Source organism: Anolis carolinensis, chromosome 2 (assembly GCF_035594765.1).
Source record: "Anolis carolinensis isolate JA03-04 chromosome 2, rAnoCar3.1.pri, whole genome shotgun sequence".
NCBI lineage: Eukaryota > Metazoa > Chordata > Lepidosauria > Squamata > Dactyloidae > Anolis > Anolis carolinensis.
In genome coordinates this window covers 230,051,527-230,063,548 of record NC_085842.1, presented here as the reverse complement: position 1 = coordinate 230,063,548, position 12,022 = coordinate 230,051,527, and the positions used below count along the sequence as shown (strand labels likewise).

The window sequence follows — 12,022 nt, the reverse complement described above, 5'->3', positions numbered from 1 at the left end:
ATGGCCAATTCTCTCACACCAGAAGCGACTTGCAGTTTCTCAAGTCACTCCTGACACGAAAAGAAAGAAAGAGAAGCCCAAAAGGGTCACAACAACAAGGTTATAATTGTCACTGGGTCAACAGACAAGAGTTCTTTCTCCCACCCTGGACATTCCACAGATAAACCCTAGTTGCCTAGTTTCCAGCAAACCTCACAACCTCTGAGGATGTCTGCCATAAATGTGGGTAAAACGTCAGAAGATGCTTCTGGAACATGGCAATACTGCCCTGAAGACTTACAGGAAACCAGCAAAAGGGGAACTTAGTGCTCTGAGGAGGTTGCATCTCTGCAGGCCCTAGCCCCGCCCCCGGTCCTCAAGCCCCGCCCCCTCCGGCTCCAAGCCCCGCCCCCCTCGCGCATGGGCCCAGATGGGAGCTCCTCGGCCTTCTGATCAGGACTGCGGGAGGCGCTGGAGCCAGGGATGAGGCGCATGCGCACGGGCAGCAGGCAGCGGCGGGGCTGCTGCTGCGGCGGCGCCCGTGCAGGTAGCAACGCGCGCCCCCGCGGCGGCCTGGCGTGGCGGGAGAGCGGCGCGGGCGAGGAGTGCTGCGTGTGCGGCGGGTGGCGAGGCCGGGCGGGCGGCTCGCCCCAGCAGCTGGCGGAGAGGTACGCGGACTTGGCCGCCAGCCAGGCGGAAGCGCTGAGGGCCGGGGAAGAGCGTGACCGGCAGAACCGGCGCCTCCGCGACGAGAACGCGCGGCTGAGGCAGGAGAACCGGCGCCTGCGCAGAGAAAACCGGAGCCTTTTCCGCCAGGCCTTGAAGCTCCAGTACCAGCGCTCGGAGGAGGAGGAAGCGGAAGCCGAGGGCGCCACTTCCGCTCAGGAAAAGCCAGAAGGGCACAAAAGAGAAGAGGGAGATGGACAGGCAACCCATTCAGCCTGAAGGCGGACAGAGTTTTTTTATCAGGCCTCGCCTGCCTTTGCTTTTCTCCCCAACGTTCAGGAAGGTGCTTCATACTGTCATTGAAATCCTAAAGCATCGACTTGAGCCAGATTTGAAGCTCCACCTGATATGTCCCAGTAAGGCCTCTTTATCCACAGGTTCAACTATGAACAGCTCTACTTGATATGTTACAGTCAGTCCTCTTTCTTCAGGGGTTCAACTATACACAGTTCCACCCAATATGTTCCCGTCAGGCCTCATTATCCACAGGTTCAACTATCCACAGCCCTATTTGATATGTTTCCGTCATTCCTCTTTAGCCACAGGTTCAACTATCCACAGCTCCACCTGATGTGTTCCAGTCAGGCATCATTATCCACGGGTTCAACCATCCACAGTTCTCCCTGAAATATCCCTGTCAGGCCTCTCTATCCACAGTTTCAACTATCCACAGCTCCACCTGACACGATCCATTCAGGCCTCTTTATCCCCGGGTTCAACTATCCACAGCTCCACCTGATATGTTCCAGTCATGCCTCTTTCTCCCCGGATTCAACTATCTACAGCTTGAAGATAACCCAGAATAATTCCAAAATATATGATGGGACTTGCACACCTATGGATTTTGCTGTCCTGAGATACCAAGGGGCCACAGAACTTATTTTCCTTTTGCAGCTGACAGGAGAACAATAATACACTCTGCACTCTCTCTAGGTGCCAAATCCCATCATCAGCAAATGGGAAGCTGAGGTTTTGTGTCTCCTGCTTTGCTTGCTTGTACTGCATATGTTACAATTGGGGTTATCTTGGCCCCTTCCACACAGCTGAATAAAATCCCACATTTTCTGCTTTGAACTGGGATATATGGCAGTGTGAACTCAGGTAACCCAGTTCAAAGCAGATATGTGGGATTGTCTGCTTTGATATTCTGGGTTATATGGCTGTGTGGAAGGACCCCTAGTTTTGCCTGATCCAGAGATGTGTTGGCCTGTTGATGTGCCAGCTGGACACCTGCATTTTGTATTCCTTGCTTTTGTAACAAGCATCAAAACACTTCATGGAGGATTTTTAATAATACAAGAAGTGTGGCATTAGTAGCACCCTTTTGTTGTAAAACTTGAATTACTGCACAGGTTGAACGTCCTTCATTCCAAAATGCGAACTCCAAAACTGTCTCCAGTTACTGCCACTTTTGCTTTTGGATGGTTTAATGGACCCAAACATTATTTCATTCAAAAAAATTGCAAAAGTTATGTATAAAATTACCTGCAGAAGATGTGCATGAGGTGTATGGGAAATATCAATGAAGCTACAGCAAATCGATGTTGTATAGAAGAGCTGATAGATGTTTATCAAATCATAGGCACTATATGTTTTATCTCTGGCTAACATATCTTTCCAAGGTTAATGCAAAATGAATGTATAGTCTACTGACACTCGCCTCCCCTTTGGTCATCTGTAGGTCTGATGTTTTGTGTTACCTGTTTGCACTCTTAATAAACTCTTAAAACCTCCTTAGATATGCTGAGTTATCATTTATTCAGTGAACAAATTAATACAGGCTACAATTATATCAAAAAGGGACCAATTTGAGTTTTAAGGAAGTTGCAACATGAATCAGCTATATTGAAATAAGCTCAATTAGACCATGGGGCAATCTAACTATTATTTTATCTCTGCATGTGTTTTGCAGTTGGTGTTTTTGTAAAATGAATGAAAAAATGAACCGCAATACACATTTGATCTCACATTTCCAATGCCATGTTTGTATGCAGTTGGATTTCTTTAATCAATGGTGTTTCCTTCTCTAGCTTTTCATTCCTTATTTTTCTAAGGTTAATCCTATATGATAAATTAAACCTAGAGTGATGAGAAAAGCACAGTTTAACATTTTCATTGTTGTGTATCTTCAAGTTATTTCTGACTTACAGCAACCATAAAGTCATGGGGTATTCTTGGCAAGATTTATTGAGAGAGAGCTTTCCCTTTCCTCTTATTCTAAGAGTGTATGATTTGCCTAAGGTCATCCAGGATCTTAGCCCAACACTTTAACTGATATACCACACTGGCTTTTGCTAATCAGAAATAATTTTACTTCTCCATATTATATCCTAACTTGCCTTTTGTGCAAAATACAAATTACGCATCAGGATGATCAAACGTTATGGCCCTTAAATTTCTTCATGATCAGTCCATATTTTTCAGTGGTGCGAGAGGTCTAAGCTATCAAAGTCTTTTCTGTAATCTATGAAAGAGACTTATTTTTACCTGAAATTGTATGGCGTACTATATAAGCCACCATATGTTCGTAATGTGGTTTCTAGTACCTCTTTTTCTGACTCCAGTTTGAACTGCTGGCATTTCTCACTTCCTAAATAGTAAAAAATAATATACATGCTGTAGGAAAGTGATGCTGTCATCCAATATTACTATAGTACCTCACTCATGTTCTTTCTTAGGTAGTAGTGTATTTCACTGTTTTGATCTATGAATCATTATTTGTTTTCGCGTTTGTTAGCAGATTTTTGTTATAATTTTGATGGATTACATCTCTGTAACCTGAAACAGTGTTTGTTTATATGCTTTCTGATCCTCGGGTTTGATTTCTCCCAAGTCTTTGACAGCATTTTCTAAAATTTTAGGTTTTGCCATATAGGTTCTTCTTTGATGAAATTTACAATTCTTTCAACAATTCAGTATACAGTAATTCTTCAGTGTGTTGCATCTATTTTTCTTTTACCTTGATTGTGTAAAGTATTATGTTGATCATTCAGCATCCCTGTTCTTAGTTTAAATTTAACTTTTTTTTCTTTTTTGCTCCTGTTGAAGACAATTCTTAGTTTTTCTTTTCCATTGCCTTCTATTTCTTGGGATTAGTTATTACAACAGCAATCTTGTGTCTCTACATATAGATTGTGAAGCATTTCAGAATTCAGCATTTCAGCATGTATTCAGAATTCTAATCCCATTTCTGACATTTTCTTTAAAAAGGTTTCTTGTCTGTCTTTAACCATTTTGCCAGTCATTGAGTGAGATTATTCTTTCCTTTTGGCTTTTTGGTATTATAGTTTCCAGTCAGTTAAGCAATAACTTCTCCATCTTCCAGTTACAGTCCATTTTATTTCTATGTTGGCAATCCATCAACATCCATGTATAGCATGTACACTATCATGTGTTTGGGTGATGGTTTGGTAGTGAACAGATAGTTTGGTAGTGAACAAACTGTTGTCTTTTATCGTGTCAGAAGCAAATTGAGAATATACTGCAAGTTGCTTCTGGTGTAAGAGAATCAGCTGTCTATAAAAACACTGCCCAGGAAACACCTGGATGTGTTACCATCCTGTGGGAGGATTCTTTCATGTCCCCACATGGGAAGCTGGGGCTGACAGACTGGAGCTTGCGAATTTAAACTGTTGACCTTCAGGTTACCAGTTAGCTGGCACAAAGGTTTAACCCATTGCTCCACCGCGGCTCAACAAAATGTTGATTCCCACAAGTCTATAGGTTTTGCTGTCTTGCTTCATTCATGAGCCTAGATTCTTGATCCTAGATTTGGTTCTATTCTGTTTCCTGCATTTGCATTTTGCTCAACTACCATATATGTCTTTTTTGGAGAAACAATTCCTATCCACAACCTCCTTAGCAGCATACCCCTTCTGATTTGGAGAGCCCATGTCTTGTTTTATTTTGGATTATCTCAGAACAGGACTTTCAATACAAAATATATTCAAAAGTAGTTTACCAGTGCTAAATAAATATAATAATATGATAAAATAATTGGTGTAAAGTGCTATTGTTGTTGCTCCGATTGTCTACCTGCATTATTTTCTGCTACTGCTGCTGTCTAATGAAACTTCTCCACTGTCCTTATCAATTCTCTTCTGCCAGTGCGGCCATTTTTTTATGAAAAGGATGGATGCATCTTAGTCTGGCATCCAATTAATTTCCACTTTGATCATCCTGCTTCGTATGGGTATTCTAGCTATCTAGACTTTACAGTCTAGTCTTTTGATAGTATTAATCTTAGCTTTACAAACTCACATAAACCAACCCATTGTGTTAAGGTATGTGTTCCAAGAAAGCAAATTCATCCTTGCACGTATGGAATGTACCTTCAGAACTGGTGTGTCAATACAGTATGTATTTTCCCCCCATTCAAGCAATATTGTCTTACGTGTTTTAGATCAATGCTATTCAGATGTAGGCCATGGACCAGTGCTGATCTGGTCCACAACAAGTTTCCAGAAAAGAAAGAAACGGTTATAGTCAATGGAAATAACTATAGTGCTTTTCTCCAGCACAACAGGGGGAAACATCTTGCTCTTCTCCCACATTAGATAGTTTATGATGTACTGCTTTATTTCATTATCTAAAATTGTTTGTTCTTTCTCATTTTCAAGGGAATCCCTCCCCCTAGTATATGTGTATACCGTATGTGTATGTGTGTGCGTGTGTGTAAGATTTAAGCCTCCTTATTTGATTGGGTGTTCTCCAATACTGAAGCCTAAATCATCACTCCAGAAAACCTCTTTGGGTTGAAGAATTGTGTCCTTTTTAGTCCCCTACATGAAAATGTCTTCTTTTTCTGTAGTGATTCCCACTCTTCATCTAGGATCTATTTTCAAGTAGAACAGATTAATCAGTTTATTCTTTGAGATGGGTAGAGCACTTCATAATAAAGAATTAATCAAATCTTCTTTAGAACCAGGATAAACATCACTACCATTGAGAGAGTGGTCCTGTGACAACATGATGGATATGGTCCCAATCGCCTTGCAATGTTGACCCTTTTAATTGGGCTTCTTAAATGTTTTATGCAATCAGAAGGAAATTCAATCAGCATTGGGAACTGCTGATTCCTATGAAAAGAGGGATAGTTTGATAAAGCTTATAATGTCACCTACAGTATCAATGCACATTAGCCAGAGTGCAAGAATCACAGTTTGCCTGTCCTCTGTGGTCCTGCATACTGAACAGTATGGCAGTGAATAATAAGAGGCTGATTATTCAAAATACTCTTCTCCCCATGGGTGTAAATGATAAACTGCTCCATTAAAAACATCATATTCCTATGCCAATGGTAGCCTTGCATCAGTCAAATGAGTGGTACAAAAACTGGAGAGCTATGTTATATTTTAGTGGGAATGGAGCAGGAGCAATTATTAGAGTCCCTGTCAGTAGGGCAGTGAAAATAGGGGGCAGATCTACTACCTAGATAGAGTTTGGTATTTGATACCTAGCTTCTTTAAAATTCAGACTAAAACCTGTATCAAATTCACCACCCCACTAACATGCAAGTCACCAGCTAATGTTTAGAACTGGAAATGGTTTGGAAATTTCCTTTATGAACTGAACCTCGGATTAGAAACCAATGATTTAGATCAGTGGTTCTCAACCTGTGGGTCCCCAGGTGTTTTGGCCTACAACTCCCAGAAATCCCAGCCAGTTTATCAGCTGTTAGGATTTCTTGGAGTTGAAGGCCAAGACATCTGGAGACCCATAGGTTGAGAATCACTGATCTAGATGTTTTGAACTGCAACTAAACGTTATCAGACCTGTCCTACGGATAAATCTATACTGTAGAATAATACAGTTTTAACAGCCAAGACGTGATGCTATGGGATCATGGGAGTTGTAGTTTCATAAGATTTTTTTTGTATTTTCTGCTAAAGAAGGGTAGTGTCACACCAAACTACAACTCGCAGAATTCCACTGCACTGAGCCATGACAATTGAAGTGGTATCATTTGCATTAACTTTATTATTTAAATGCACTCGAAGTAATTCAATTTGGATCTGTAGCAATTGTTGTTGCTACTCCTGTTTAAGGTGGGCTTCAGTAACCACCATGCTATTGCACATCAGACATTTTGGCATTATCCCCTAGTATATTTCTTTCCTTTGACTACCGATGCCACATTTCAGAGTGCAAAAAGGGGTTCTACTCAGCAGAACCACCAATTGGAGTAAGGGCATGGAAACATTTTTTTCAAGATTTGGTTCAAAAGACTCTTTGAAAATCTTAATGCTTCAGTGCTTTAAAAAGATGAGCCAAGTTAGATCTTTAGGCCTGCCGTAAGTGGCACCATATTCAAATGCAAAAATCTGAAGTTATTTTTGGACTCCTTGCCAGCCATGGTTGCTAGAGAAACTTTGCGAGCTGTAGTCACACATTGTTAAGAGACAATTAAACAATCTTCCCGTTAATCAACACTTTAAATCAATGTAAAATCGTTGTAAAACTCAACAATAAAAGTACAGCATAGATTACGCATTAAAAGCCTTTACTGCACAACCAGTTAAGTCAACCAAGTGCTTGTTGGGATAGAAAGATCTTTAAGTGCCTGCAGAAGGAATGCAGAAATGGGGCAAACTTTTAGTCTTTTGTGGGTCAGAATTTTACATCCTGGAAACAGCCACTATGGCCCCTTTTACACTACCTTATAAAATCCAGATTATCTGCTTTGAACTGGATTATATGGCAGTGTAGACTCATATTCCAGTTCAAAGCAGATAATGTGGATTGTCTGCTTTGATCATCTGTATTATATGGCAGTGTAGAAGGGGCCTAAGAAGGCGCTCTCTCATGTTTTTGCCAAACTTACCATTGAGGGTGATGTGACTGAGAAGTCCTCCTTTGCGGATCTTAAAACATTGGCATGTTATCTATTTAATAATACCCTGCCTTTCTCTCTACATGGGACTCAAGGCGCTTAACAATTCTGTTAAAAATGCCAGTATCATCAAGGCAATCGGAAGTGTTTAAAACTAGAAAAGAGACAGGGGGAAACCATTTTTTTTTTCATGTCAGGAGCAATTTGAGAAACGGCAAGTCACTTCTGGTGTGAGAGAATTGACCGTCTGCAAGGACTTTGACCAGGGGACACCCGGATGTTTGATGTTTTAGCATCCCGTGAGAGGCTTCTCTCATGTCCCCGCATGGGGAGCTCCCTGGATTCAAACTGCCAACCTTTCAGTCAGCAATCCTGCTGGCACATGGATTTAATCCACTGTGCCACCTGGAGCTCAAGAAAATGAAAACTATCCAGTTTCAATGTTTTTAACAGATTTTAAACTATGGGAAAGGTGTGGCGTGGGGGGGGGAGTGGGGAGAGAGATAAATGCAGAAGAATATGTGTAAACTGATTGGCTGGCTGATCAATTAAATAAAATATTCATATGCCATCCTGTGTGAAAAAGATCTGAGGGAGATGTACAAAAAATCAATTTAAACAAATTGATGCAATTTCACCTTTTAAAAATGGTAAAAAAATCATTTGAGCCTTCTAAACAATGAGCCTTCTAAACAATGTGACAATTTAAAATGAGTTTAAAAGGCTTACCACCATGTACAAGACTACTAGGACCCACCTTCATCTCTCCTTACCTTTTCTTTTAACTCTACAGTAAATGCATTAAACTTGATTTACCTTAGCATTCGGGTAAGGATTTTAACCCTTTGCCCTTGCTGCAGTACTAATCCATATTCTATGAGCCGGTGTGACCTGCAGTTTACATTGCCCCCAAACTGATCTTATTCCTTTTGAAATAAATAACATTTTGGTGATGTAAAGTTCTGATGCTAATATGGAGCTAGAACAAGCAGATTTAAAGCCTCCACCACTCCTGGTTCCAACCAGGCCCCTTGTGCTTGCACAGATATTTGGTTTCACTTTTCCGCTGTTCATACTACTTAAGAATCATCACCTCCCCTGCCTCTCAAACCCTGAGGCTGGTGTGTAAACATTCACACAACAACCTCAGGGCTACTGAGGGACAGAAAGGACTAGGAAGAATGCTGCCACCATTGCTTTATTGCAAGGGGAAAATGAAGCACAGCAAGGATTTTGTCACCAGGGAATACGATGAGAAGCCACCGTGCTTTTTCCTGAGTAATAAAATAATGGAAATTTAGTTACTCTCCCTTCCATGGAACAGTAGGTCACGGAGGGGAATGGTACAGGGAACACTCTATTTTGGTTTGGAGGTAAAAAAATAAATAAGAGTGTTTGCACTCACCCACGGTTTCAGGTATCCACAGAAAGTCCTGGGACAGATTCTTCATGGATACGTTGGTTGCAATATATTTTAAAATGATCAAGGAGAAAATACGCAGCTACACCATGCTGGCTTATGGAATCTGGGAACTAGAGATTGGCAGGGTATATTTTCCAACCTTTACTTTGTAATTCCTGAGCAGAACGTGTAGAAATAACAGAGCAGAATATGTGTCAGGACCCAGACTGCAAGGCACCAATAACCATACAGAGAGGCCAGAATCTATCTAATATCTTTATTGAAGGAATATATAAAGTTAATAAAAGCAAGTGTATGAAATAGTCCAGGAGTAGACCTTTCAGGAAAGGTCAAAATTAGTCCAAGAAAACAATGTCCAATATGAAATATTAAGGTCCAAAGTTGTAATCCAATAACCGAAACACTCACTTTGCCAGGCAAAGTGAGGGGAGATGACAAGGTCCTTTAGTCCATGAACTTGAGCAAGGCTAGGAATTAACTTGATACTTGAAAACAAGGCTTGAATCGTGACACAAGGTAACGTGGAACAAGAACAAGGCCCGTGGAATTACTTGGTAAAATTCGTGAAACAAGGCAAGGTTTAGTCCTGGAAGACGAGGCAAGATCCGAAGGTAAACAAGGCTGGGAAGCAGGAGCGAAGGCTTGAGAACAAGGACAAGGCTTGAACAGGAACGAGGCTTGAAACGGAGCGCGCTGTCCAAACACAACTCGCTCCGGAGGCTGACGAATTGACTCCGCGAAGTTACTTCGCGGGTAAAACACCTATATAGAGTCTAACTTTCCCGCCGAGAGGAGTTCTCTGGGAACCAGAAACGAAAGCTAATCTCTGAGACCAGATGTTTGACTCCTTAAAGATTCTCATGGTAAGCAGGCTTAATTGGCTAAATTCTTAGCAGCTATTCTAGCACTCCTGCGCGAGGCCGCTTCCAAACCTCTCTGTTGTTTACAAAACTCATGGCGAGAAAACACAGGAGATGTAGGCTCAGGGTTTGTTTGACATACTTCTGGAACACAACCCTCTTGCAGGTGCAAGGTTCCCAGATCTGGCTGGGAAGAATCTGGCTGGGAAGATTCCAGTTCTGACTGGGAAGGTAAAAAACCCAAGTTTTCTTCTTCATCAGGTATCACCATGTCATGAGCAGGACTACAAGGCCCATGAGTCATCACACTATCCCCCTCCTCAAGCCCCCTCCCAAACTGGGACTCTCTCCCCGGGGCGCGAGGTCGTGGCTTGGCGGGATAGGTCTGATGAAAGCGACGGGTTAGATCAGGAGCATGGACTGTGGAGGCGTCTTCCCAAGAGCGTTCCTCAGGGCCAAAACCCACCCAGTCAATGAGATATTGCAGGCGGCGGCGGTGAAAGCGAGAATCCAAAATGTCCTGAACCTCGAATTCTTCCTCCCCATCCACCAAAACAGGGACGGGGGCCGGCCGGTCAGCATCAGGGCGCACACCATCCGCCGGAAGGAGCAGGGAGCGGTGGAACACTGGATGAATGCGCATTGAACGTGGAAGTTGGAGTTTGAAAGTCACGGGGTTAAGTTGCGCCACCACTGGATAGGGGCCAATGAAACGGGCATCTAACTTCCGGCAAGGGCGATGGGAGGGCAAAAAGCGAGTGGACAGAAAAACCCGATCTCCTACCTTGATTTCGGGCCCCGGCTGGCGATGTTTGTCCGCGTGACGTTTATAGTCCTCCTTGGCTTGGTCCAGTTGTTGGAGCAAAAGTTGTTGCACCGCTGTGAGTTCCTGTAGCCAATCCTCTGCTGCGGGAACTTCTGAAGTTTCAATGACAGGGGGAAAGAAACGTGGATGGAAGCCGTAGTTTGCAAAGAACGGCGTTTCTTTTGTAGAAGCCTGGACTCCATTGTTGTAGGCAAACTCCGACAGTGGTAACAGAGAAGCCCAATTGTCCTGTTGGTAGTTTACATAACAGCGAAGGTACTGTTCCAAAGTGGCATTGGTGCGCTCCGTTTGCCCATCTGTTTGGGGATGATGAGCTGAAGATAAACGAGAGTCTATGCCCAATAGTTTTTGTAGTGCCTTCCAGAAACGAGAGGTGAATTGGGATCCACGGTCTGTGACCAAACTCTTGGGCAATCCATGTAATCTGAAAACATGTTGGAGGAATAGATCTGCAGTCTCTTTGGCCGTGGGAAGGCCTTCACAGGGAATGAAATGGGCTAACTTGGTGAAAAGGTCCACCACCACTAGGATCGTGGTAAATTCACAGGAAGGTGGTAAGTCAGTGATAAAATCCGCAGAAATTATTTCCCATGGGCGAGATGGGATAGGAAGGGGGTGTAAAAGCCCTGAGGGCTTCTCCCTTCTTGTCTTGGAGCGCTGGCATACTGGGCAGGTGTTGACATATTTTTCCACATCCTTGCGGATCTTGGGCCACCAGAAATCTCTTAGGATCAAATGCATGGTTTTAAATAGTCCGAAATGCCCTGCTGGCTTGCAGTCATGACACAGACGAAGTGTTTTTTCCCTGCCCGGTCCTGGGGGGATATAAACATGATTTCTATAGCAAAGCAGTCCATCCTTAAGCGAAAAGGGAAAATGCAATCCTTGGCGAAGTTGGTCCTGCGCCCAGGCATCTGCTTGCTGACTAGCCCTGATTTCTTGAGCACAGAGGGGCCCTGGAGTAGAGGGAGTTGAATCAATGAGAGTGGATTTGGTGTTCCCCACTGTGAGCGTGGCAAAGTTCTCGGGTTGTAGTAGTTGGGATTCAAAAGTCTCTTTGCGTCCTGCAGCGTATTCCGGTTTACGTGACAGGGCGTCTGCTTGCTTGGTTTGGGCTGGGGTTACATAATGAATCTGGAAGTTAAAACGTTCAAAGAATAAAGCCCAACGTTGTTGCCTCTGATTTAGCTTGCGGGCAGTTCTTAGATGTTCTAGATTCCGATGATCAGTATGGACTTCAATGGGAAATTTGGCCCCTTCTAGCCAATGTCTCCAAGTTTCAAAAGCTGCCTTTATGGCTAATAGTTCTTTTTCCCAAATGGTATAGTTTCTCTCTGGTGCGGTTAGTTGACGAGAATAAAAGGCACAAGGATGAA

The 12,022-nt window shown here is 43.0% G+C and overlaps 1 protein-coding gene across 1 annotated transcript; it reads left to right on the top strand.

The window, feature by feature from the left end:
• The first annotated feature begins 375 nt into the window (after positions 1-375).
• On the top strand, positions 376-2,442 carry tusc1 (tumor suppressor candidate 1). Its single transcript, XM_008103465.2, has one exon. The coding sequence runs from the start codon at positions 463-465 to the stop codon at positions 922-924; it is 462 nt and encodes a 153-aa protein (XP_008101672.2). The 5' UTR covers positions 376-462; the 3' UTR covers positions 925-2,442.
• Positions 2,443-12,022: the final 9,580 nt, after the last annotated feature.

What these genes read in the sequence shown, in the direction of transcription:
- tusc1 (XM_008103465.2), top strand. Translation starts at nt 463, where the DNA reads ATGAGGCGCATGCGCACGGGCAGCAGGCAGCGGCGGGGCTGCTGCTGC.